The 27,868-nt window shown below is 31.8% G+C and overlaps 2 protein-coding genes and 1 long non-coding RNA gene across 4 annotated transcripts; 1 reads left to right on the top strand and 2 right to left on the bottom strand.

Annotated features, from left to right (window-relative positions):
- Positions 1–5,529: 5,529 nt before the first annotated feature.
- Positions 5,530–8,177, bottom strand: LOC145819607 (uncharacterized). The gene is made up of 3 exons (XR_014360353.1): positions 8,096–8,177; positions 7,135–7,176; positions 5,530–6,698 (listed from the first exon to the last, which is right to left on the bottom strand). It is a non-coding gene; the product is annotated as an uncharacterized LOC145819607 (long non-coding RNA).
- Positions 8,178–11,665: 3,488 nt separating this feature from the next.
- On the top strand, positions 11,666–14,796 carry LOC114314068 (protein FAR1-RELATED SEQUENCE 7-like). Its single transcript, XM_082911730.1, has 7 exons — positions 11,666–11,884; positions 12,089–13,054; positions 13,199–13,819; positions 13,910–13,969; positions 14,208–14,348; positions 14,473–14,530; positions 14,780–14,796. The coding sequence occupies exons 1-7, from the start codon at positions 11,666–11,668 to the stop codon at positions 14,794–14,796; spliced, it is 2,082 nt and encodes a 693-aa protein (XP_082767856.1).
- A 1,992-nt stretch (positions 14,797–16,788) lies between these two features.
- LOC114314081 (uncharacterized) lies at positions 16,789–27,121 on the bottom strand. Of its 2 annotated transcripts, XR_014361187.1 has the most exons (3): positions 26,281–27,121; positions 18,334–19,427; positions 16,789–17,814 (listed from the first exon to the last, which is right to left on the bottom strand). XR_014361187.1 is itself a non-coding variant. In XM_082914922.1 (2 exons), the coding sequence occupies exons 1-2, from the start codon at positions 18,613–18,615 to the stop codon at positions 17,020–17,022; spliced, it is 1,077 nt and encodes a 358-aa protein (XP_082771048.1). In that variant the 5' UTR covers positions 18,616–18,747; the 3' UTR covers positions 16,789–17,019. The 2 variants fall into 2 exon arrangements, 1 of the variants encoding a protein (XP_082771048.1); XM_082914922.1 differs by lacking the exon at positions 26,281–27,121 and having other exon boundaries at positions 18,334–18,747.
- Between the last annotated feature and the right edge of the window lie 747 nt (positions 27,122–27,868).

Here is a 27,868-nt window from a genome sequence, read left to right as displayed (position 1 = left end):
AACCTTCCATTAGGGAGCACATCCCATCAATCCATACATAACACATTATCATCTCTTCATTATTCAAGTGATCGAAAACCCAATACCATCCCAATTAAGTTTTCCGTTTGGATCAATGTTTTAAGTCAAGTTAGAACAAACTCAACAAGATAGTAATATCCACATAAGCATAAGCATCATTAAAATGAAGAAGATAAGGAACATAACCATAACACATGCAATATCATACCAAGACATGATCATAAACTAATAAGCATATTCATGTACACAAGAGCATAAAACACCCATGCAAAACTAAATTTCCATATTCAATACCATTTAAAGATTAAAATCAAAAGGGCTATTTCAGATATTTCCCGAACCTAGCCTTCCTATGGTTTGTAGAGAATTTAATCTAGTTTTCAGAACATGTACTAGAAATGTGATAGATTTTCTATATTTTTAGTTATTTAAGAAATGCTCCAGCACTGTCCAAATTCATCGATCGTTACGAAAATCAGATTTTCTCACAAACCGCTCACTCGTTTTCAATGAAACCAATTTTACCTGAAAGCTAACTCCTTGAGGAATATTTTGACATAAAATGGAAGTCCACGAGATTTTTATACATTTTTCTAGAAATTTCAAAATTTGGATGAAAAATAGATTTTTCTGGCACAATTTTTGAAAATAGAAATTTTGTGAGAAAAGAGGTCAACTAGGGGAAATTTTCTACTTATCTTGTGATGAAAACTTGCTAAATAATATGTATTAAACTCAGAAATTTAAGGTAAAGGTGTGCCTTTGGAAATTTTGAGAGTTTGATATGGAAAAAGGTAGTCTTATACCAATTAAGAGAAATATAAGAAGAGTAGAATCAAGGCTCAACTCCTTTCATTTTTAACACAAGAATACCATCAAAACACATCTGAAATGAATGTTTAAAAATTCTAAGAGCATGTATTAGAAAAAGAAAAATAAAAGAGAGAGTTGTGTTGTGGCTTACTTGATTGCCTAGTGACATGTTTGCACAATTGTCTCCTATTTTCCTCTCCTTTACTACCAAAGTCACTCTCTTCCTCTTCTTTCTTTCTCTCAACTGAATGTATAGGTGTGTGAGTGTATGTGTAACGTGTAGAGGGTGGTGGTGTTTTTATAATAAAATTGGTGTAAAAGGTCCAAAATGGCCATTGGTTGGAATGAAATGGAATTGAGATGTATTTAGTTGGAATGCAATGGAATGAAGGATCATTAGGGAGCCTAATCATGTATTAAGGCATGATATAGTTAGGGTTAGGCTTAAGTAGAACCAAGATAGTTACAAGTACAAGACAACTTTCCTTGATTTGGGGGTACCAATGATACTTTTTCCATGATTTAAGGGATTTGTCTCTAAAGTACCTATGATTGTAGCCTAGAGAGGGTGATGGCTGGCCATATGCTAGATTTGGGGAGATTTTTATTGATTTTATATATAGATATGAAGATATTCGTGTATAAAATTATTCATTTAAGAAATGTACAAGTATATATATATGTGTGTGTATATATGTGTGTAATGGTACTAGTTTGAGGTCAAAATGTGATTTAAGAAAAATATGAGGGCATTGGATTTAATTTATGAATTGGAACATTATTTTAGTGTAGAATTAAATTAAATTGGGGTTAGAGAGTCTAATTTGGTTTGGATTTCTTATTTTGAACAAAAATGCGATCAACCGACGAACGTGATAAAGACCGGAAAAGCCTAGGGTTTACAAGTGGTAATTTCATATTTAGGGAGTCAATTAGAGTATTAGAAATTATTTCTAAGTTTTCGAAATCAATTAGGGTTTGCGGTTTTTTGTTGGCGCATGTATTTTGATCCTAGGGTTGCAATTAGTTAAGAAACTGAGGGACTTCAAGGAAATAATTTAAAAGTAAGGGACTTTTAAGAAATTAAAATTTTCAGGGGCCTCATAGTAGAAGAAAGAGAGAAGGGTAGAGAGATAAACCAAGAGACAAGAAGAAAGAGATGGATAGAGAAAGAGAAACACAGAGAGCAAACTGACCTTGAAATCACAGTGATGCTATAGCTTGATGTCATCAATATGCCGCGGGGGAGAAGAACTCTGATACTTCGCCAAAGAAGAGTTATGGGCTAGGGCACAAATTGTGAGTTGAATGGTTTTTTTTTTTTGGATTGAATTTCTAATATGTTATTCACCCACACACACACACACAGACACACACAAATGGGATTCCCCGCAAAATTAGAGTTGAATTTGGCAGTCTTTATTTTGTTGGGCTTTTAGTAACGGTTGAGTACAAACTGTCACTATAAAAAAATATATGGTAGTGTTTTAGGAAAAAAATGCTACTAAAAATTTAATTTTTAGTTGTGGTCAATAACCGCTACAATAGCCCATCTATAGTAGCATTTTTAAAGCCGTTGCAATAAACAACGCTGCTAAAACTTGATTTTCTTTTAGTGATTTATCATAAGTATTTATATTATGTTTTGATTATCATAGAATGTAACTTTTTAATTTATTTATTTTTAATGCATGTTAAAAAGATATAAGAGGGTGATGAGTGAGTGGCAATTTTACTTGAAGAAACTATTGGGAATGGGCAGTATTTTTGTTTTCTTTGAAAAAGGTTAATTGAGATCTCATGATTTATCAAAGACAAATCAAATCATTGGTTTGTTCTTATTTTTTATTGTGCATGATCTCCAGTTATCTTGTTATTCATCCTATCAATTTTTTCTTCACTAAATGGGACAACTTTTGCTTTTCCTTGTGAAACTTGTTAGTTTGGCCTCATTTTGACATGGCTTGCTGGTTGCTTCCTCTTTTTCTAGGTGAAACTTTTTCTCATGTGATTAGGAGTCCATATTATGTTATGCCAGAGGTGTTGCATAAGCATTATGGACCTGAAGCAGATGTATGGAGTGCTGGAGTTGTTTTGTACATTTTATTGAGTGGGGTTCCACCTTTTTGGGCTGGCAGCTATCTTTTTCATTTTTTTTTTTTTGTGACTTAATATGCATGATGGAGGACAAGTAATATACTCTAAAAATTCATTCTGTTTCAATGCATAATATTAATGTTGATTTTGTACCTCCTTTTAACTCCAGAAATTGAATTGGGCATCTTTCGGCTGATATTACAAGGAAAATTAGATTTTGAATCTGAACCATGGCGTGGAATTTCAAACAGTGCCAAGGATCTGATACGGAAAATGCTTGACAAAAATCCAAAGAGAAGGCTATCCGCCCATGAAGTTTTGTGTAAGTTTCCTTCACCACTACAAAGGAAGATGATATGTTGGAATTTTGTTGGAAATGGTTTAATTGTGTAATAGCATGGTTAGCCATTGCATCTCTATAAGGTGATTATAATGCAGTAACTCTTTTATCTTTTTCTTTCTATTCTTTTTGTTGTTCTCAGGCCACCAATGGATTGTTGATGATAGAGTTGCCCCTGATAAACCTCTTGATTCTATAGTGCTATCACGCCTGAAGCACTTTTCCGCAATGAACAAACTTAAGAAGATGGCTTTACGTGTAAGTTTACATTGACAGATCATGAGCTTATTATTATTATTATTATTATTATTATTATTATTATTATTATTATTATTATTATTATTATGAAAATGATATGTCAGGAAGTTATTATCTTTTGTAATACTTGTTATTGATGAATATCTCAGACTCATGGATCCATCGTACCGAAAATTCTACTAAGATATTCTGAAACACAATCTTGGGAATATACTATTTCTCAGTTCTTATTGTTATCTATATTTGATAATTCTCAGTGCATTTGGGTTTACTAGGTTGAGTTTAAGGTGTACCAATACATCTAGAATTTGGAGTTCATTTTGGAGCATGATTGTGGTAAAAGTCCTCGCATTTTGAGGAACAACACTAAAGTGTGTTCAGCCTATAGAATTACTTGGCTAGTGGTTAATTAGTATCATATCACTGATCAATTAATCTCTTCTTGTAAGGATTGTTACAAAAGGGTCATAAATGAGTTCACAAAGCAGTCAAAGGTATTGTTATGTTACCATCTAGGTTTTGCTTCTATATGGTATGATGTGATGGTTAGACTCACAAATTTTCCTTAATGAACATCTTACATACAAGCGGGTCCAATAGTTTCTTGGTATTGTAAATTGCATGGCAAATTTTATTCCTAATATGCCTAGATACAGGACTCCTTTGGCAACCCAATTAAGGAAGAATGCTCCCTAGTGGGATGGAATATAAATTAACAATATTTTATGTGTCTATATGATCATTTATCTGTTGTACATTTAATTTATAAGTTCTATGTCATGAATTCAGTTGTAGTTAAACTAGTGCTGTAGCACAGTTACTTACTCTTAGAAAAACTCAACTTCTTAAAATTTTTGTTGCAGGGTGTTCTTTACACAATTAGCATCACTGATTTGTCCAGTTGAATTAGAAGATAATCGAGTTCAAGTAATTTTTCAATATTCTTGGAGCTGATTATTTGTTAATTAATGTGCTCTTTGTATCCATTTTGTTTTGGCATACAAGTTAGTCAACTAATATATTGATGTATATTTTTGCAGGTAGTGTTGAGGAGTAGTTAATATGATTGAGTGGGTGATATTGAGAACTAAATTGAGATTTTTTTTTTTGAGTACTCGAATATATTAGTATTTTGTATAAATACTTTTAAGGATGGTTGATGGATATTTGTTTTGAATGTATAGAAGTTTATATTTTGTATGCACACTTTTTTTTTTTTGAAGAAAGATAATTTTGTTGAGGGAAGTGATGGAAAATAATACATGAGTATTAGAATTCTTGCAAATATCACTTTACATTTATTGTATATAATATTTGAATATATATATATATATATATATATATGAGAATATAGGTTGCTAAAACATTGTAACGTTGTTGTTGTTGTTGTTTTTTTTTTTTTTTTTTTTTTTTTTTTTTTTTGCGACAGTAACAAGATGGTCACTAATACATTATAGGCATTTTTTTATTTTTTTTGTGACGGCAAAACATTAATCGCCATAAGTAGATTAGGCGGTTGCAAATAGTTTGTGACTGTTGTTTTGTAGCCGCAAAAAGTATTTGCCACCCCCACATTCGTGACTCCCATTTGCCGTAGCATGGGCTGTCGCAAAAAAAGTCTTTTGCGATTGTCTTTTTATTTTTTACGACGACTTGTAGCGGTCGCAAAAAGTAGTTTTTTTAGTAGTGTATCCTATACATTCAATTCATTTTATTCTATTTTATTTAATATTGTTTAATTTTAAATTATTTATTTAAAACCTTGCATAATATGGATGTTATGCTAGTACATGTTATGAAGATGCATAAAATATACAGAGAGAAGTGAATAAAAACAAAAAAAAAAATTAATCTCCCTATTGTTGTTAATTTTTATCCAAAATTTTCAATAAATGTCTCCCTTTCGTCATCCTTCTAGCGAATAGCTGGAAAACACTGGTTGTAGTGCATTGTCGTCTGTTTTGTGTATCACAACTGATATGCAACACAGTACAGGTCATTAGGAATAATAATTTTAGGAATGATATAGGATTCTTAAGCATTTGTCATAAGCAAATAAGTACCAAACATGGAACATAGCTACAAATTAAACCATATGGACTTGATTTGATGCATAAGCTTTCTTTTTCCCTCTTGTTTGTTATATAGTATAACACATCATGTAAACAAAGTGACTGGAGATCTAATTCCTTGCCTGCACCTGTAGTACTCGGAGCATCCTCTACTCTCAGGGTTAGACTCTTTAGGGAGACATGACTTGCTGTATGCTTTACCACTTTTCCCACTATTGCATGCTGGTTGATGTTGCTTTAAAGCCCCATATGTTATGTGATTCATTCTCTCCAAAACCTTCAACTGACCTCCGACTCCATCAACATCTCCATGTCTGCGTGACATTCTGCTATGGAGCCATTGCATTGTAGACGCACATCACTCGTGGTAGTTATGCTAACACAACCACTGAGACAAAGTAGAAAAAGCAGGACTAGATCAAGAAAGCAGAGATGGAGGAGGAGGGGTGTCAATTTCATGGTGGATGAGCTTGTTTCCAACTATTTCTGTGGTCAACTTTTTCTAAGGTGGTGCCTAGTGGAAGCCACACTAGCAATAGAGGAGGATGGTGTTGCATTTTAGTAAATAGTCCTCTTTTTAAGGGGAAAAAAAAAATAGGGCTAATTATGTTTTACTTCTCAACTATTACTGAATATAACTTTGCCTCTATTAATTTTAAAACCATACATTTTTTTACCCTTGTTACGACCCAAACTCGTCTCTATAGGTTTAACATCGTAACCGACCAGTAATCCTAAGATTACCGAAGGCCTCTGAATAGATTAAACAAAATTAGGGGCTAGCAGAAACAAATACATAAATATAATTGTCCAATGAGCTGTGCTGACTTATATAAAACAGAATATTTAAAACTTTATATACAATGTCTAAAAGTCATTTTTACATTATACCCACACACATTATAGTCAAGCAAGAAGGGATTAAACCCCATATACAAAAACTTGTCTTAAACCTTGACAGAGAAAACAAAAGTTAAGTCAATCACAAGGCCTTGAACACATGACATATTTGAAACCTTCACGGGAGGCGCAATGGTTGGCTTTACAAAACAGAAGTCCAGACAAAAGTCTTCAGGCCTGATCTCCCAAACGTTCACCTATACATATATATACACAAAGTGAACTAAAGCCCAGTGAATAACATTAAGGTAAAGAAGTTAGTGAACGAATTCCGAACATTTCATAATCATAAAACAGATCATAACATAATCATTATCATATCTGAACATAATAATGGTACATCCAATAGAACATAGCACATCGTCATCCGACTAGAGTAATCGGTTTCGGATACCGATTAAATACATATCACCACAATGAAGTGGCTAACGAGATCTCGTAATCACATATATGTCATGGACTCGCATTAACATGTCAGCCCTCATGACTTGGGACTATCTATGGATGCCATAATAGATTTCAAACATAGGACATTCATTCACGTAAATAAATATCATTTCAGAAATCATAACTTATCAAATCACATTTGGAACATAATTCATATGAACATATCTTTACAATAACGTTACTCACAGTGGGCTTTTAGAAACGGTTGGTTAGTCTCCGAACGTCGACCTACAAACACAAATGTAAATGGCAGAAAACATTTCTCATTATCACTCATTCATATGACCATACATGCCTTAGCTTTCTTGCTTTAACTTCTTATTCATTCCATGCCACATAACTTGTTTGTATTGCCCATATACTTGGATTCGACACATATTTTCTAATTCACTTACGTTGATGTTTCTTAGCTTATTAATCCTTAATGGCTCATAAATCATGCCTAAGAATGCCCGAAAAGAGATGGAGCGAAAATATGTACTTAAAACATCTTTTGAAAATATGCTGAAAATAAATTGGTGGCTAAAGCCAGCTTTTCGTGGCTAGAACTAGCTGAATGCAAAAACTGAGCTCGCTCGAGACACCACTCCTTCGCTCGAGCCAGCTTTTGCAGAGTTCAAAGTATTGGGAGCTCATAATGTTGGCTCGAGCCACCACTTCGTCACTCGAGCCAGCTGTGAATTTCTGAGCACCAAGCTTAACAAAAATGGCTTCCAAACTACTTTCAAAACTTGGGGTCTTGCATGATTTGATCAAATACATAAAATAGCTTTAGAAAACTCCAATACAAGACCCTTAAAACATCTTTTGTTCAAAAACTCACCAATTCTTGAAAGATTTGAACCAAAACTCTTTCATGCAAGATTTTTTGACTCTTCTCATAGTTTTTCATAACATGCAAATGGTGATCAACAAACTCATGAATTTTTGAAACAATGGACATGATTTAAACTCACGTGTATGCAAAAACTTTAAAACTCAAACTCAAAATGATAAAATCAAAGATGACTTACCATGAATGTACATGCAAGCCATCTACATGTTCAAAGACCCATTTCCTTACAAATATCATGAAATTAGCTCAATAAACTAATGAACTTATAATGCATGGAGGATTTACAAGATGAATTAGTCATAGAATTCTTACCCAAAGCTTTAATTTAAAAAATGTGAGATGAATCTTCCTAGTTTTCTTCTTCTTCTTCAAACTTTTGAGCTCTCTCTCTCTCTCTCTCTCTCTCTCTCTCTCTCTCTCTCTCTCTCTCTCTAGCTTGAACTCTCTCAACACAAAGAACCAAATAAGCAAAAGGAATGATACAAACAATCCCTCACTCAACTGAATATACACAACACACACCTCACTTCTTGAGCACAATACACGTGCACACATATGCAAAACTCCAACACACACACACACACTAGGGTTTTAATCCCCTACTTTCAACACCATCACATGCCTCAGCACATCATACACTTAATCACATCTTGGATCATGGATAGGATTAGATTAGGTACCAATCATGCATCATTTTAATCAAACACAAGTAACCTTAATTAATCAAGGTTAGCACATGATTCAATTAATCAAAAATAGTTCCAATTAAGGTTCAATTTAATCACATGTGATTTTTCTAAACTAAATTAATTTTTAACAAAACTTCTCATATGGTTCCAAATATTCTAGTTAGTCAATCCATGAACTCAAATTCGGTTTCTGAAAGCATTTAAGCTCACAATTTCAAATTCAAATTCAAATTCAAAGCAGAAATCATGACAAATAATTTTCAAATCAGACAGATATGCACAAATTACTACAAAGCACATATCACAATTAATAATAACACATAATTCCATTCTAAACACTTAGTTAGCATTCTTAATTACAAATTAGTAGTTATTTACGGATTGGGGTCGTTACAACCCTTCAATTCACATTCAACCTCCAGGAGGATATTTGCACAAGTTTTCGTAGTTGAGGGTTAGTATTTATAAAATAAAGAAAATTACATGTGGACAATAATAGTTCAGCAATCCGAAGCACCAACCTAATAAATAATAAGCCCCATAACGGAAAGAAATAAACTACATAACAAAGCTCAACAACAAACTCAATAAAAAATTTCATAATAAGGAGAAATTATCAATTTTTGCCTTTGACAATAGATTCCTGACCTTTCAAATAAAAGTGCACAAAGTTAACCAACTGAACTGTTGTTGGTTTAGTCCGATCTCTACTCGAGCACTATGGTGACTACTGACGTTTAGAATCGTGGACAATCTAGTGGACTTGTGTGGACTTAATTATTACTCATTTCTCTTGAAATGATTCTCCATTCTCAAAGTCAAGTCTTAGGCATTGGAACTCCTTACTCTCATCGTGAAGAGTTTTTTTTATGGGGGCTAGTGAATTTACAGGTAAGAGGTTGATATGAAAGAATCATGGATTATGAGACTTGGTCCAACACCATTTCCAAAAGGGCTTAGCCTTTGAAGTGGTAATGGACATGTTTTCTTAATCAAAAAACCAAAAAAAAAAAAAAAAAAGACTTTTCCAACAGAGCTTAGCTTTTGGTAGAAATTAATATTTACTTCAATTATAAATAAATTTTATCAATTAGGAGTTATATGTGCTTTTTCCACCCTTAAGTTAGATGAGTTAAGTCTCACAATTACCAATAATAATAAAAAGAGTTACAATTTTATTTTTTATTTTGTTAACTCTTTAAGTCTCGCACATCAATGCTTGCCAAAATATACTTATTTTATTAAAACTTGCATAAAGAACCTCGAGGCAATTGAAATTTTTGATTCAAAATTTTAAAATTTCTGAACTTTCGTACTATAGATCCATTCTTCATAAAATTTATTTTTTTAGAATTTATTTGAGTAGACCTATCAAACAAAATCTATATTCAATATAGCATTTTGAAGATGAAAAATGAGAAATTTTACAATCATTAATTGAGAAATTCCACTATTTTCTTCCCCCCCAAAAAAAAACAAAAAAAAAAAAAAAAAAAAAAACCTATAACTTGACCACTTAGCAACTCCATTAACGTGACTTACTTGGCATACACATCTTTAAAGTTTAAAACAGTACGAATCTCCACTAAAATTTTAAAATTGAAACTTAATCTATTAAAAAATGAAGTCACTAGGATCAGTTGTGTTAACCTCATTCATAAGACTTGCCACCAAAACCGCAAAGTAAGATTTCTGGAACCGTAATTTTTATACGAATGATCCATTCATAAATGTGACCATGTCTTGCTACAAAGTAGACCATGCGTACCATATGCAAGTTATAGGACACTTTGGCATTGGTTATAGTGTTTGGTTATAGGCCATTGCAGTGGTGGAATTAGCAAATTGTCAAATCAAAGTTAGTGACGATACATTGTGATATTTGGTTATATTTCAAAATAGTGTTAGTTACGACACTATTATAGTAGCTTTGGTTATGATCAAAGTAATATTCGCTTATGCTCTAAAGTGTGTTGGTTACAACCTAATGTGACTAACATTAAGAAGGCAAATTCGTTTTGTATATCTAATGTTTGAAAGTATGGGTGTGTGTATAGGACACGGGGCCCCTGCTGTGTATTCCCCCTGCTGTGTATTCTCCCTGCCGTGCCTGCTATGTGCCTCAAAACGGCACCGTTTTGCCTACTTTTTTTTTTTTTTTAAATTTATATGTAAGGGTTTCGTTCTTTAGTAGGACACCTTTACGAAGCTACCGCCGTTTCTAACACTCCAAGGAAAAGACTCTGCTGTGTTGGAGTAGAAAAATTAGTATTATTTTTTTTATTTTATTTTTTATACATTTTTGTCTTCTCTCAAACAGATTGGATAGTATTCTCTGTCTTTGCTTCACCATCCTTCTGCCGGATTTACAGACCATTATTGTTCAACAAACTGGTATGTATATGTATATGTATATCTATATATATTATATGTATATATGTTTTATATTTTATTTTGTATAGTGTGTTAGTGGATTCAACAAGTATAATGGTTTGATTTGTTTTCTGTAAATAGATTGAGAAACACAATTGTATATTATAAGAAAATTTCTTTGTTATGTAATTTGTTTTGTACATGTTATGTATTTTTGTATAAATATTATATAATTTTTTTAAGGAGTTACGATAATTTGTAATTCATAATTTTTTTATAGCAATGTTATGCATTTTTGTGGAAATATTATACATTTTTATAACAATGTTATGTATTTTTGTAATAATATTATGCATTTTACAGTCTTAAAAAAGTTTCAACAAAAAAATCTATACCATACTACATAATGCAAATTTAATTTTTTAATCATAAATTGTCATAACTCAATAAAAAATGACATAACATTTGTGACAAAAATACGAAACATATATCAAAAATTTATATAATAAGAGGGCATATGATTCACATCTTTAAGTGTGTCTGCCAAAAGATTCCCTATATTATATAATATACTAATTCTAATATAATTTGCAATTGTATATTATAATCTGCTTAGACAAAATAAATTTCCAATATTACTATACAAATTACACATCTTTTTTTCCTCTTCCCTATCCTTTTAATTAATTTACATTATTAATTGATTTATTAGATTTCATTGAATTGTTTAATTACTCAGCATTTAAAATTAATTAATAACTTTTTTGCTTAGATTCTTGTTTTGTTTAATTTTTTTTTCTTCATATTTGCTAGTGTTGAAATGGAGGATGATATAATGGATGATGGTGGACTTGAGGGATGCATCGAAGAAATGGGAGAGTTGGCCAAGGATAAATCACCATATCTTGGTATGGAGTTTCCATCGGAAGAAGCTGCATATGAGTTTTATAATGAATACGAAAGAATTGTGGGGTTTAGTATTAGAAGAGATCATTGTAACAAAAGCAAGAAAGATGGTGTTATGACTAGTAGAAAGTTTGTTTGTTGTAAGGAAAGAGAGAGGGAAAAAAATAAACGGTACACGATGATAAAAAATCCTCGAAGTAAGACAAGAACAAATTGTAATGCATTCATGCATATATCTTTTAAGCGGGACTTGTCGAAGTGGATTGTGTCAAAGTTTGATAGCAACCACAACCATCCTTTGCATCTTCCTTAATGTACTTATTTGATGCCATCTCAGAGAAAGGTATGTGATACTCAGGGTATAAATATTAATATAGCTGATGAGACTGGAATATCTCTTAAGGCTTCACATGATCTTATTAGTGTTATAACAGGAGGGAAGGAATTTGTAGGGTTCACATGGGAGGTTCAGAAAACCTACTTATGTGCAAAAAGACAGCGAAACTTGCAGTATGGTGAAGCAGGGAGTTTGTTAAGATATTTCCAGCAGCGAGTAGCAGAAAATCCATATTTTTACTATGCCATTCAGTTGGATGTAGATGAGATGATTACTAATAGTTTTTGGGCTGATCATCAGATGATAACAGATTATGGGCTTTTCGGTGATGCGGTGTCATTCGACACAACTTTTAGAACAAATAAGGAGTACCGTCCACTTGCTTTATTTTCTGGCTTTAACCACTTTAGAATGACAGTGATTTTTGGTGCAACATTATTGTATGATGAAACTACAGAGTCATTTGAATGGTTATTTGAAACTTTTTTGGATGCAATGTCAGGAAAAAAGCCTATAAGTTTTTTCACATGCCAAGATCAAGCAATGGCTAAGGCAATTTCTCAAATCATGCTTGAGGTTTTTCATGGGTTGTGCACTTTTCACCTAATGCAAAATGCTTTAAAGCATTTAGGTTACTTTTTCAAGAGTGGTTCAAAATTTAGTAGCGATTTAAAGGCTTGCATTTATGACTATGAGAATGAGCATGAATTAATTGAAGCTTGGAATTCTTTGATTGATAAATACAACTTGCAAGAGAATGAGTGGATGAAAAGAACTTGGAGAAAAAGAGAGCAATGGGCGTATGTGTATATGAAGTGGGTATTTACTGGAGGAATGCGAAGTACACAACTTAGTGAAAGTCTAAATGGAACATTAAGGAGATATTTGAAAGGTGATCATAACATTGTTCAATTCTTTACTCACTTCAATCGGATTGTTGTAGATAAGCGGTATGAGGAAATTTCTGCAATATATGATTCTAGACAAAAGTTGCCAAGAATGAAATTAAAAAAGTCTCCCATTTTAATCTAGGTTGCGAGTTTGTACACCCCTCCTATCTTTGATTTATTTCATTATGAGTTGGATACATCCCTTTGTTGTCAAGTGAAGCAATTCCATGAGTTAGAAAGAGAAGTTAAGTGCGTGATTGGCTTGTATGGTAATGATGAAGAGTATATTGTGGAGGGTAGGGTGGAAGTTACTGGGCTAAGAGGAGAAAAAAGCTGTCGAGAAATACATTGTACTTGTAAGAAATTTGAGAACTTCGGAATTTTATGTAGTCATGCAATCAAAGCACTTGATAGAATGAATGTTATAGAAATTCCCGAAAGGTTTATATTAGGCCGATGGAGATTGGATGCAAAAGATTGTGAAATTGAAGAGAAAAATGTTGTAGTAGATGAGGATGATCCAAAGTTGTTGATATTAGCACGTTATAGAGATCTTTGTCCAAGAATGGTGAAACTAGCAACTCAAGCATCTATGCACAAACCTTCCTATCAATTGGTTGATGAAGGGATTAAGGAATTGTGTGTAAAAGTAAATAATATGATGAAGGGAGTTGGAAATTTTGGTACCAAAGAATTAGATGCCGATGACCCCAACTTTGCACAAGTTAAGGGCATAAAGAAGAAAGATGTTGGACACAAAGGGAGGGGTAGATTGAAACCTTGGCATGAGATGATGAATAAGAAGACAAAAGTTATTTCACAACCAACCCGCCTTAGTAAGGTATTACTTACGTACTTTTGAAATTTCAAATGATATGCATTTATTTTTATAAATTGTGTAAAGTATTGATAACTTTTTGAACTTCTTTAGACTATTGGTCAATCAAGCAACACTACAAATATTCAAAATTCATCTTCAAGCCAACCACAGGTTAGTTATTGTTTTATGTTATTTATTTATTATTATTATTTTTTTATATATAAATTGTGTAATGTATTGATAAATTTTACAACTTATTTAGACTATTGGTCAATCAAGCAATATCATAAATGTTCGAAATTCATCTTTAAGCTAACCACAGGTTAGCTCTTGTTTTATGTTATTTGTTTATTTTTTAGACTACGATGTATTAGTGTATTTACTTTTCATGATGTTTAATGGAATATAGGATGTTGGGAGTCTCTATTGGCCACAATTGATAAATTATGGGTATAATCTTCTCACATGTGATACTAATTCATACTCACCAAGGTTTCCACAATCACAACCTCTGCTTTTTGAAGCATCACATAGTCCACAAAGTTCTCAAGTAAGTAATATATATATATATATATATATATATATATATATATGTTTGTAATGTAATTTAGTCCATAAAATTTATTCTAATGAATTTTCTTTTCTTTTTATTTTTATTTTTTTTATTTTTTTAGGGAATATCACTTCATCTAGTGGGGCACAATCCAATGGAGACCGAATTTAGAAATGAGAGTTCTTTTGATTTTTCTATTTATTCCCAACTGCCTCCACAAAATTGACATGGGGATCTACTTTGTAGTTTTTGTTTTGAGAATTGAAATTGAAGATTTTTAGAATTTTGTTTGAATGATTTAGAGTGGTTGAAAAAGATTTTTGGATATTTGACAGGAGACTTTGAAGTTTGTATGCCTTAGAATTATTTTTTTTTTTTATACAAATGTTGGATGTGAATTGACTATAAGTTTTTTGGATGTTTGACAGGAGATTTTGAAGTTTGAATGCCTTAGAATTTTTTTTATTTTTATTTTTTATGCAAATGTTGGATGTGAATTGAATATATTTTGGCCTTAAGCTTTTTTTTTTTTTTTTTTTTTTTTTGTGGATACAACTTTTTTTTTTTTAAGTTACATTTTTTTTTTGCTTATGGTTTGATAAATTGATTTGTTTAATTACAATTGTTTTCCCTTTCAATTTTACTTTTGATGCATTTAAGCCAGTTTTGAAAAAGTTAAAACATGTATTATTTGTTTGATTTTAATTTTAAAATTAATCTTTTTAAAAAAATATAATTTAGTTTGATAGATTAATTGTTTTGTTATAATAAAACAAGAATTAATGAGACTCTTACATATATAAAATAAATAAATAAATAGACTAACTTTTCTACTCTAACATAGCAGACACTTTTGCTTGGAGTGTAAAAAATAAATAAATAAAACTAACTTTTCTACTCTTGCTTGGAGTGTAGAAACGGCGGCAGCAAAGAGTCAACGAAACCATTACATAAAAATTAAAAAAAAAAAAAAAAGTGACAAAACGGTGCTGTTTCGAGGCACACAGCAGGCACGACAGGGAGAATACACAGCAGGGCCCCCGCGTCCGTGTGTATATTAGAATTTTTCTATGTAACCAGGGACCGATTTAAGTAAGGGGTCAGGGTCACGCATCCCTCTTACTTTTTTATTTTTATTTATATTTTTTTTTGGTTTGTCATTTACTTATACAAGAAGGTGTGTCTAACAGCGGAGGTCCTCCCTCCTTTGTTAAATGATGTGTTCTGATTTGCTAAAGTTGGAGATTTTTATTTGCTGTCATCTGTGCTAAAATTAGGAATTTTGATGTGCTGAAATTAGGAATTTTTATTCATGCTGGTTGGTGAGAAAAAAAGGGATTTTGATGTGCTAAAATAAGGAAAATATGATATATAGAGGACAAAATTACCATAAAAATAAATGTAACAGGAAAAATGAACCCAGAATGGATATATAGATGTTATTTGTGATTAATTTTACAAGCCACTGCCTGGAAATTTAGAGCATCGAGGTGTCTCCAATTCCATATATTAAAATCATCATTATTCATTAAGATTGAACCTTTTTTTACTCAATTAAGCGCTCGATTTCGTAGTGCTCAAACACTTTAAAAAAACACACTCACAGCAATAGCCTATTTGCATTCATATCTAAACCATTACTTAAGGCCATACAAGGCTTATATTGCACAATGAGACAGAAGCAAAAGAGAAATTAGACACATAAAAACAAAGAAATACCAATCATGGACGATTTTATAAACTAAACATTTAAACTTCATGCATTCATAGATTTTCTGGGTAATAATTTTCTCTCCCCAAATTTCTTTGTCTTCTTACCTCAATGCACTCGATACACATGAATCTTCTGGTATGATCCCGTGGTGAGAAGTGCACTAGGATAGAAAGACAGAAGGGTTTGGAGACTGAAGATCCTGTGCCGATCTTCTGTTTGCTTCCCATTGGTAAACCACATCACCTAATAACTTTGAGGTCGTGGGTTTAAGTCTTGGGACCATCACTTTGTGCATGATGCCAAAGGTTATGTGTATACTCAGTCTTTCCCCTCTCAAACACACACATTAATGTTTCCTATTTTTTTTTTTTTTGGTAGTACTGGGAACAGCCTCTACTCTTAAGGTCTGAAGGTGGAGGAAGGCAGCTCCTCTTTCACCATCACCACTAGAGACTGGTAGATTGGGCTTCAAAGCCCCTAGAGTGATGTATTTAGTTGCTTCAAGAAACCTTGACTTGTCTCTGACTCCATCACAGCTGTTTCGTCGCCATTTTCATCGCAGAATCCTGTTGAACCATTGCAATGCCCATGCTCAAGACCATTTTCTGCATGGGCGAAAACCAAGGGGGTTATTTCAAGTGTCTAAGATCTGCATGAGGGGTTTACTTGTTCCACGACCTAGATGGAGAAATTCACAAGCATCCTGATAATGGACAGTTCTTCAAGGAATGTTACGTGTCTAAGATCCACATGAGGGGTTTACTTGCTCCAAGGCCTAGATGGAGAAATTCACAAGCATCCTGAAAATGGAAAGTTCCTCAAGGAATGTTATCCCACTTTGTGGGAGATGGTGAATTTGTCTACAAAAAGTGTAGATTCTTCATTTCAAAAAACAAGGAATCGGAAGATTATAATTAAAAAAAAAAAAACTTAAGGAAAAAAAAAAGAAAAAGTTTAAAGGAGGCCCCCAAATTTTCCCTTGAAGTCATTCCAAACTTTAGTGGTGGCCTCCAAATCTGCATCAAGCTGGGCCTTCTTGGCTCTAAGGTTGGGTAGATCTGCATCCAAGGCCTCTTGCTCCTGTTTCATAGGACGAGAAGACTGAAACAGTTTCCAGATTTCATTTTCAATCCTGCTAGAATTTGCCTCTGCTATAACCATCTGAGCTTGAAGGGATTCTATGGTGGCTTCAATCTCCTTTTTCCTGGTGGTAGTTTCTCTTGCTTCAGTTTTTAACTTCTGGTAGAATGTATACACATCACTCAGCTTAGATTCCAAGAGTGAAAATCGTTGAAGTTTCTGATCCATGGTTGCCTTCTCTCTGACGATTGCCTCATAGGTCTGGCTTAGGGTAGGGAGGTCATCATGAAAGCATTGCAAAAATGGATGATGATCTTCACTGAAGGCTTGAGCACGGACTAGAGTCCCAATTGCTCTTGTTAGTGCTGGGAGCTTTCCAGGATGAAGTACCTCTGGAAAGGAGAGTGCAATGAGCTGTTTTAGACTTGTCTTTGACTTTTTAATGTCTTCTAAAGAGAAGGGAACATGCGCTGAAGAAGTTTTAGCGCTTCCAAAAGTTTCAAAACAAGAAGGGGTGGACCTCCTAGTTAGGGACTCAAAGAAGCTATCAAAATCAACTGCCATTGTTTTCTTTAGGGCTTTTGGCAGTGGTTCCTTAAACTGGGTGATTCCAATTTCTGAGGGGTTCATTTGAATGGGAGATTCCTCTCCTGATGCTATTGGTTCTTCCTGCATAAATAGATATAATATGTCATAGGAAGGAAATTAGATGACAAAGAATACAAAGATCAATTTAATACCCTGTTCACTGATACTTGGGAAGTGCGTGGTGAGGCTTTCTTGGTGGAGGCAGTTGAAGAGGGAGAACTACTGTTAAGTTAGTTTATTCACATTGTACTTCAATTGCTTTGAATGCACTACAGTTTCCTTTTACAACAATTATCTTGTTCCTTTTCCATATCAACCCCTAAGAAAATTTTTAGTCCTCTTTAGTACCCCTGGATCACACTCAATTTCCTATGTAATAGTTAGATTTCAAGCACATTGGACTGCACTCAGTCCTGGTTGCCCAAGCATTCACATTTGATCCCATAGATTGTTTAAGTGAGAAACAAATTTGTAATTACTCTTTGTACGCATGCTATGAACACGTGTGTGTGAGAGAGAAAAGAATAAATGAAGCTGAATTAGTTGTTCCAAGCAAAAAACTTACTAACCCACCAGAAGGAATTAAGATTTGACTCGTACCTTGTGCTTTTCTTGTATAGTGCATGCATCTTCATGGAACCACAATTTACTGCGCCTTCCAGGTTCCTTGGGGGATTCTTGACGACAAATTTCCCTTCCCATATCCCGAAGTAGATCATGCATCATTAGCTCTTTTCTATCATTAATTTTCAGTAAACATCTACTGATCAAAACACTAATGCCAATTTCGGCGAAGAAACCACAACCATTCAATGTAGCAATGGCATAGTCTTTGTCCGTTCCAATGAAAAAGCATGCAATATCAAGGAAGATATCCTTCATTTTGTCATCCAGTGCATCAAAACTTATCCTGAGTATTTCCTGAATTTTAATATGAGGAATTTGCTGTAATTTATCGAATAAACATTTCCATTCTTGCACGTCTTTTCTAAGCAAATAAGAGCCCAAAACTTCAAGAGCTAGTGGAAGCCCAGCAGCATAACTTACTATACCATTTGCAAGCACTGTATAGTTTTCTAATGGAATGGTTTCTTTGAAGGCATGCCAACTGAAAAGCTGCAGAGACTGTGTGATTTAAAGGCATGACCATATATCTTTCAACTTTCAATTCGTTCAACAAGTGCTCGTTTCTAGTTGTTATGATGATTCTACTTCCTCCACCAAACCAACCATAGCTTCCTGCTAAGGAAATTACTTGATGTAATTGATCTAAATCATCAAGAACAATGAGAACTCTTTTAGAATGGAGTTTTTGTTGCATCAATGTCATTCCTTTATCAACACTATCAATTTTTAGATCCTTTCTCTTTAATAATTTAGAAAGAAGTTGTTCCTGCAGTTGGACTAGGCCATTGAGTTGCCCTGCAACTTCTCTAACATTTGCAAGAAAACAACTACTTTCAAATTGGAGAAAAATAAAGTTGTAAACAGCTTTTGCAATGGTCGTTTTGCCTATTCCACCCAAGCCATGTATTCCAATCATGCGAACACCATCTGATCCAATGCTCAACAACAAATTTATGTCTTTAACACGGGAATCTATTCCAACTGGGTGCATAGCAACATTTAGGAATGTATGGTTCACCTTAGTTAAAACCTCTTCAACTATATTTTGAATGAGCTTTGCTTCGTGCCTGCCAGTTTTGGTCCCAAAAAAAAGGAGAAAAAAAAAAGAAAGTAAACAAGTATGTAATGTGGGAAAAAAAAAATTAATTACATGCAAGGACATGAACAAGTAACTGCTAGTGCATACATATATATAGGGTTAATTATATTTTTATCTCCTAAACTAAAACTGTTTTCTGTTTTCTCCCCAAACTATTAATTTCATTTATTTTGTCCATGATGTGTACGATGTAGTCTAATTGAGACCATTGTTCAAGCCTAATCTAATTAGCAAAAATATCGTTTCACAATTTGGATAATATAAAGAACAAAATTCACTTTATTCCCTTAAAATTTTGTTTCGGAGTATTTTATTCCCTTATAGTTTAAAACTAGGCAAAGAATCCTTTTATGGTTTGGACCAAAGTTGTTAATACCGTACCAGACTAGGTACTCTTTTTTCCATTGGTATGGTACCTACCGGTACCGGTATGTTACCAGATACCGTTTCAGATTTATCGTGAAAATATTATATATGTATTAAAAATATTGTTTAGTAACAAATAATTTAACAATACATATCATGAATCACAAATTTATATATAAAAGAGGCTTACAAACATACTATGTCTGTCAAATAACACATATTAAGGTACTTCACAAAGAGTATGGAACACAAATTTCTACTATTTTCATATTACAAACCACTAAGAAAAAAAAATTGTCCTGTATTTATCCGATATTATGTTTTTCGGCCGGTATTTTAGGCGGAATGGCATTGGACTATGTAGGTACCGGTTGGCTTTTGAATGGTACGTACCGGCCTGTATGGTACGGGATTAATAACATTGGTTGGAAGTGCAAAGCTAACTCTAATCATAATAGTGATTAAACTACCTAAATACCCTTATGTCATATTTTCTCTCTTTTCTCTAATACATATAATTTCTTATCTTAATGATATATTTAACAAATTAAATCATAAATTAACCTAAACACCCTAATTTATTACCATAAGATTACTTCAATCTAATTTTTAAACCAAATTTTATTTAATAACATTTTAAAATAAACATATACATACATATAAAAAATTAAATCATAAATTAAACGAAATAACCTAATTTATTACCATAAAATTACCTTATTTAATAACATTTTAAATTAATCATATACATATATATATCACAAATTAAATCATAAATTAACTTATATACCTTAATTTATTACCATAAAATTAAATCATAAAAGTACTTTAATCTAATTTAAAAATTTTAACCCAGCTTATTATTTAATAATATTTTAAATTAAACATGTGCATATATATACACATATATATTGAACAAATTAAACCATAAATTAACTTAAATATCCTAATTTTATCATTAAATTACTTTACTCTAACTTTTAATTTTTAACTTAATTTCTCATTTAATAAAATTTTAAATTAAATTATTGATAGAAGAGGACAATTAGGGTTAGTGTTAGGGTTAGGGTTGATGTTTGATTAGAAATAAGATTTAATTTGAAGAAAAAGATGAAGATGAATGTATTTTTGACATTTGATTCAATTTTTAAATTTGGCTTGGAATTTTTGCATTGCCTACTCTCAATTTAGGATATTGCGACACACCTTTCATTATTTTTAACGAAAAAACTAATGGTAGCACTTTAGTTCAAAAGAGAAAAGTTAGGAATCATGAAAAAAATTTCATATAAATGATCATGAAAGATTTATGATCCTTGGATTACCTTGATTAGTGTGTGGTGCTTTATTCTAAGTGTAATCCAAAGGTCACAAAGCTGTCATAATTATTTTCATGAAAGGTTTTTTATGATACGTTCAAAACCATCCTATGAAGCCAAATAAACATGGCCTATTTACACTTTCCGATGAAACACTCATCTTCTTCTCCTCCTCACCCACCCACGAGAAAGTATTTTATGTAATAAGTATGTCACGTAGCGAAGATAATACAGTGTCACCCTTCCACTCATTAATTAATATATGATACAAAGTGAAATTAAAATTTAATGTGACCGAACACTCAAAATTTTGAGCCAAACACAGTGACATCAAGTCTCAATTTTATTACATATTAGTTAATATATGAAAACATCCACCACATCATCCCCACCATATAAATAGATATAACAGCTTCAATTTGTATAGAAAAATGGTTTACAAATAATATTTTTGTATAAAAAATTCTTATAGATTGATGTGATATTAATATTTTTGAAAGGATAGTGAAATAGAAGCAGCAAACATATATAGATCATTCAACCCATCTCCATCATTGGGTAAATTATCTACACCTCCTTAAGATTTAGTTAAATTATAAAGGGCTTGGCTTCTGTCCAGTCCTTAATTGGATTGGACCCTGCTGTTGGACCTGTGGAGGTCCACCACGGGTCCCGTTTTGATAATCTGAACCGTTCAATGTGTAGAACTCGTCGAGTACTATAAGCTTATGAAAAATTACGTTAATCGGATATCGGTAGCTATGTGATCAAATCAATTTTGTATAAAAAAAAATAGACGGTGAATAAATTAATAGTTGACAAAAATCTGATTTGATCACATAGCTACCGATATCCGATTAACGTGATTTTTTTGCAGGCTTATAGTACTCAATGAGTTCTACGCATTGAACGGTTCAGATTATTCAAAAGGGACCCGTGGTGGGCCCCCGCGAGCCCAACAGCACGGTCCAGTCCGATTAAAGACTGGACAGAAGCCAACGCCAATTATAAATTTTCTTTCAGATTTCAGAGATTAACTCCCGTCTTTCAAGGTTTATATTCACATAACAATTTAATCCTACCATTAACTAAACGTTAAGAATAGTTAGTTGACATCACAAAAATATAAATTGATGAATGATATTGCCTCTGCTAAACTTCATTTGATAAATCAACAAAATTTACAAAAGAATTACGTTAGATGGAAAAAAAAAAAAAAAAGAAGTTTTTGGAACCATATTTGATTTGTTGTTTAGAAAAAAAAATTCAATTTTTTTTAAAAAAAAACTAATTTAATAAAATAAATATGAAAAAATATATTTAATTTGTAAAAATTATTTCTAACAACTCAAAAATAAAATTATATAAAAATAATAATTATTTTTTATTTTTATTTCTTAACCAAATTAATTTTTTATTTTTTTGAAAAAATTAAAAAATAAATTTCTAAAAATCAAGCCAAACATATTTTAAGAATTTTTTGACAAGTCATTTTTTATGTTTTTAACTTATTTAATTATTTGTTAATTTTATGATATTTTTACCATCTAACACTACAACATATAAGAGTTTTAGAGACTAATTTTTTTTGATCTTTAAAAGTGAAAATTTTGTTACAAAAGACATTTATGGACTAATTTCTATCGATGTGAGAATAATCGCTAAAATGTAGCCCTAAAAAGTAAAAAATAAGGCTTTTAGCAATAAATTTCTAAAATTTCAATAATAAATAGACTTTTAGAGACAAAATAATTTGATCTCAAAATGGTTTATTTTTTTAGATAAAAAATTTGATACCAAAAGGATAATAATTAATTACTAATGTTCAATTTTCGTTGCTAAAAATATAATAATGACACTTTTCGCAATAAAAATATTTGGTCTCCTAAAAATAATTTTATCCCTAAATTTTGGTCACTAAAACCTTAATTTTTTGTAGTGTGATAAGTGTTTTTCCATTTTAATTTTGTATTTCATAACTTATTTAAAAATGATAATTTAGCTAAATGTCAAGGAGAATTTGTAATTTAGTTAATCAACGATGTGTAGATAATTTGTCCTTATTTGTCAAAAAGATATTTTAATCAATTTATGATATCCGTTAACGATGTTAATTGTAATGAAACAAAATGTAATTTTTAAAATATTAGAGAAGAATATGTAATTTTATTAAATCTCAAATGAGGTATAAATTATAAAGATTTTTTTATTACAGGGTTGGTTTAGACTACATAAATATCCAATAACCACTCGTTCTCCCTGACCATTACTGCCACCCTATCTCATCACATCACAGCCACTATCCTTTCTTAACCACCGCCAAAATAATATACAGAAGTTTAATTACTTTTTAACTTAATGATATATAATAATTAAAGAAAATATGATGAAGAGAAAAAATTATCTTAATATTTTAATAGATTGCAGATTTGCAGAACATTAATTTTGAAAAATAAGTATAATTTTTAGGTCTAAGTAGTATTATTCTTTTATGAATATGGAATAATTAATGGTAAATTACGTTAGTAGTTCTTTTGTTATTTTAGTTATTGTAAACTTAATTGATTCAATTTTAATTTTAAATTTATAATTTTATTTCAGTTTAATTCAATGTTAACATTTTTTAATAGAAAATACGTACATAAAGGGTATATGTCATGTTTTTAGAAACAAAATTATAAACTTGATCTACTTAGGCTTCGTTTGAGAAGAAGGGTTGGGTTAAGTTTGGAGTTATTTTAACTACAAAAAGACAAAATAGGCTTTTTAATTAAATAAGACAAAACATTACATCTAACCCATAATCATTACATTCTTTCTCTCACAATTAAAAAATTAAAAAGTCAAAAATCAACCCACTTTCCAAACGAATTCTTAATAAGTTAATCTCAACTAATTTAGTAATTATTTTCTATTAAAAACACTAATAGTATTATCAATTGAACCAAATTAATATATAATCTAAAATTAAAAATCAAAATTGAACTAATTAAAAAGGCAAAGACTAAAATAACATAAAAGACAAAATATAGAAACTACTAATATAATTTATGCAGTAATTAATTAGCTACGGCCTTTGTTTCTTCGGACTCTTAGTCCCAAATGAGGCCTTAGTTCAATTATTGAATCCCAAAACGACAGTTGACGATTGTAGTCGTGAAGAGTGTACAGCAGCCCCACTCATTCTATTTTTGCTAAGAGCATTTCTAACGGTTGAACAAATTTTTTACCAAATTTGAGTAAAAAAATGTCAATTTTCTTATTCTGATACCAGCAGCTCTAACCGTTCACTGTAGCGTGCATCAAACACAGAGGGTCGTCCGGTAAGAGCAAATTTGAAGTTTTGCCTTCATTTCTGTTGTTTCAAAAAAATGCTAAGATGGTCAACCGGGTGGTCGACCCCCAGTGTAAAATTTTCACAAATTTTTGCTTTAAAGCGGTCATTCGGTGGGACATCTAGCCGGACGTTCGGCCGGTCGTCCGGTGGGTCCAACTCAATGGCTATGTACAGTGAATTGGTGAAAGGGGCAAGCCGTCTTCAGTTTGGTGAAACGTTTGATATTTTCTCAATTTGATACTGTTTTGGTGCAATTGTTGGAGCACAAAAAGCACATTTTTCTCATCAAATTTTAATTTGATGTTAGATTTGGTGAACGGTTAGAGATGGTCTAATCACACACATGTAGCAGTAATCCAACAAAATAGTTTTCCCAAGTATGATTGAGGGGTGTTGTTATTTACTAGGGAGAAGAAGAGTGATCCAATGACAACGTTGTTACTACGAAAGAGTGTTCGCTGGGGACATTTCGGGTGTGTTTGATTTGTATTTTGAAATAAATTTATAAAAAGAGAGTTTAGGTCTTTGTTTGGTAGAGTTTTGGAACATTAGTTGTAGGCTTTGATTTACATATGGTGTTTGTATATAGTTTTCAAAAATTAATTATACATTCACTTTTGAAAACTCTGACCAAGGTGAGAAAATTTGGACTAACCGGACATCCTACTATACGTCCCACCTGTCGTCCGGCCAGTTGACCGGAATAGTACAATTATTTATTTATTTATTTATTTTTGCAATCGACACATGTTAATTTTTATATATTCAATAAAAAATATTTTCTAAAATTTTTAAAATTTTTTATGAGTTTTAAATAAAATTTTGAGTTGTGCGTTTGATTATGAGTTGTAAGTTTTTGTATTAAATATCATATGTCACATTAAAAATTTCCCTCTCAATTCAAACTCGTTTCAAAACTCATTCACCAAACAAAATTTTCACATTCAAATTATAATTCTAAACTTTATAAACTCAAAATATAACGCTATTATCAAATTATATTTAGAAAACTCTACCAAACGCAATCTAGAATTTTTTTTGGTTTATTTAGTTGTATATTTTGAAAATAATTTTAGAGTTTGAGAGTTTGAAATAATTTGATATTTTGTTATAATTGAGTAGATATGTGTGAGAGAAAAATTGATTGAAAAGAAAAAAAAAATTGATTAATTGATATATAATAAAAAGAAAAGTATTTTTAATTTTTTTTATTATAACCAAACATATTTTTAAAATATATACGTTGCGAAACACAAATCAAACACCAGCAATGCTAGGTATCATGAAAAACCTTTCATGAAAATAATCATGAAAGTTTCGTGACCCTTGGATTACATTTAGAATGAAACACCACACACTAATCAAGATAATCCAAGGATCATAAATTTTTCATGATCATTTTCATGACAAAATTTTCATGATCTCTAACTTTTCCCATCAAACACCCTCTCGATGTTCATCACAACTTGGCGATGGGGTAGACTGGTTTTGTCTTTTTCGTGAAGGGTAGAATAGCCCTTTGATGAGATGTTAGATTATAAATCTGTGCACATCTGCCAACTACCTATATTTGTGATAAAGTGAATTTTACAATTTAGGAATGGTTTGAGAAGATGATTAATAATTTATTTTTTTATTTTTTTATAAATAAAAATATGAATAATAATGTAGTTTAATATGACTAAAAAGTTAAAAATTGACTTTTAATCATCTTGACACCTAAATACTTCAATTTGTGTGCAAACTAAATTGATAGCAGCAGCAAAATTAAAAGGAAGGTAAGTGACGGAGCTTGTTACCCATTTGCTTCTTCCAAACAAAACCCTGATATATTTGCAGCTTCAGAGAGGGCAGCTCTCCACCTTTGCACAATCTCTATTGCATGAGCATAAGAGTCTTCGAATTTGGCAAATGCTTCTCCAAAACACCCAGATTGTATCCGTATTTCGTATGGAAGAACTTCGTAGAATATTGGAAGAACTAATTGTCCAAGTGTTTGCTTGCATTCAATGATCTTCGCGAGCTCATCCAGGCACCATCTTGAAGAAGCATAGTTCCTTGAGAAAACAATGATGGAGATCCTCGATTCTTCAATTGCTTTTAGCAGCTCACAAGAAATGTTTTGTCCTCTTGGGAGTTCATCATCATCCATAAAGGTATTAATTCCAGCTCGAACCAGAGCCGTGTAGAGATGACCCGTAAAGTTTTTGCGCGTATCTTCGCCTCTGAAATTCAAGAAGACGTCATGGCTCCAGCGAGGTGGTGTTGAAGAAGATGAAGAATCAAAACAAGAAGAGCCATGGCTCCAGCGAGTTGGTGTTGAAGAAGATGAAGAATCAAAACAAGAAGAATCATGTTGGGTTCTTTTAGAAGCCATGGATTAACCCAAGATTAGAGACCAAATCGATGGCAGATATATAGTCAATGGCGACTCTGCACAAGGTTAGAAAGTATTGCAAGCACCCTTTTCTAATCGGCTTTGGATCTTAACAGACCGTGAGATGAGAAAATAAAGCAATGAACAGAGTTTCTTGAATGAAAAAACAAAAAGGAAATTATTTGTGATTTTTTTTTTTAGGGCTTTTTTTTTAGTTGAATCTTTTGTGTTGAGATTTTTTTAATTTTTATAAGAAAAAAATAAAATAATTATAATTTAGGTGTGATATTTTATCTTATTAATTAATTTATTTTGTTTTTTTTATGTTTTTTTAATCCCAACGTTTTTTGCCAAATGAAGCCTTATTTTGGAAAATTGGTTAAAAACTAATTTTTAGGTTTTCATTTTTTATTTTTATTTTTTTTTAGCTTTTAAGTGTAAAATAATAAAAATATAATATGACTCAAAAAGCCAAAAAAAAATTGACTTTTAACTTTGACTTACAACCAACGTGTCAAAATGATTAGGCCTGGTTTGGGATCTTTCAAAAAAAAAATAAAAAATTATTAAAAAAATTAGAAAGTTATTACTATTCATAAAAAAATTATTTTTATACAAAAAAGGTACAAATAACGTTGACGTGAATTGCCTCTTGTTGACTTTAGTCAGAACAAATTATACAGACGGATGCAAGCTTAAGGATAGTGTTGTTTGACCCATGGGGACCCATCATGGGTCCTGTTTGATGATCTGAACCGTTAAATATGTAGAACTCGTCGAATATTATACACCTTTAAAAAATCATGTTGATCGGATATTGTTAACTACATGATCAAATTAGTTTTGTATAAAAAATGGATGGTATTATAGTTAACGATTGACAAAAAAACTAATCCGATCAAATAGTTATCGATATCCGATCAACATGATTTTTTACAAACATATAGTACGCAATGAATTCTACACATTGAACGGTTCCGATTACCAAAATGAGACCTGTGGTGGCCTCC

Source organism: Camellia sinensis, chromosome 2 (assembly GCF_055761805.1).
Source record: "Camellia sinensis isolate YWXY chromosome 2, ASM5576180v1, whole genome shotgun sequence".
NCBI classification, from domain to species: Eukaryota; Viridiplantae; Streptophyta; class Magnoliopsida; order Ericales; family Theaceae; genus Camellia; species Camellia sinensis.
This window is presented reverse-complemented; position numbering and strand designations above follow the sequence as displayed.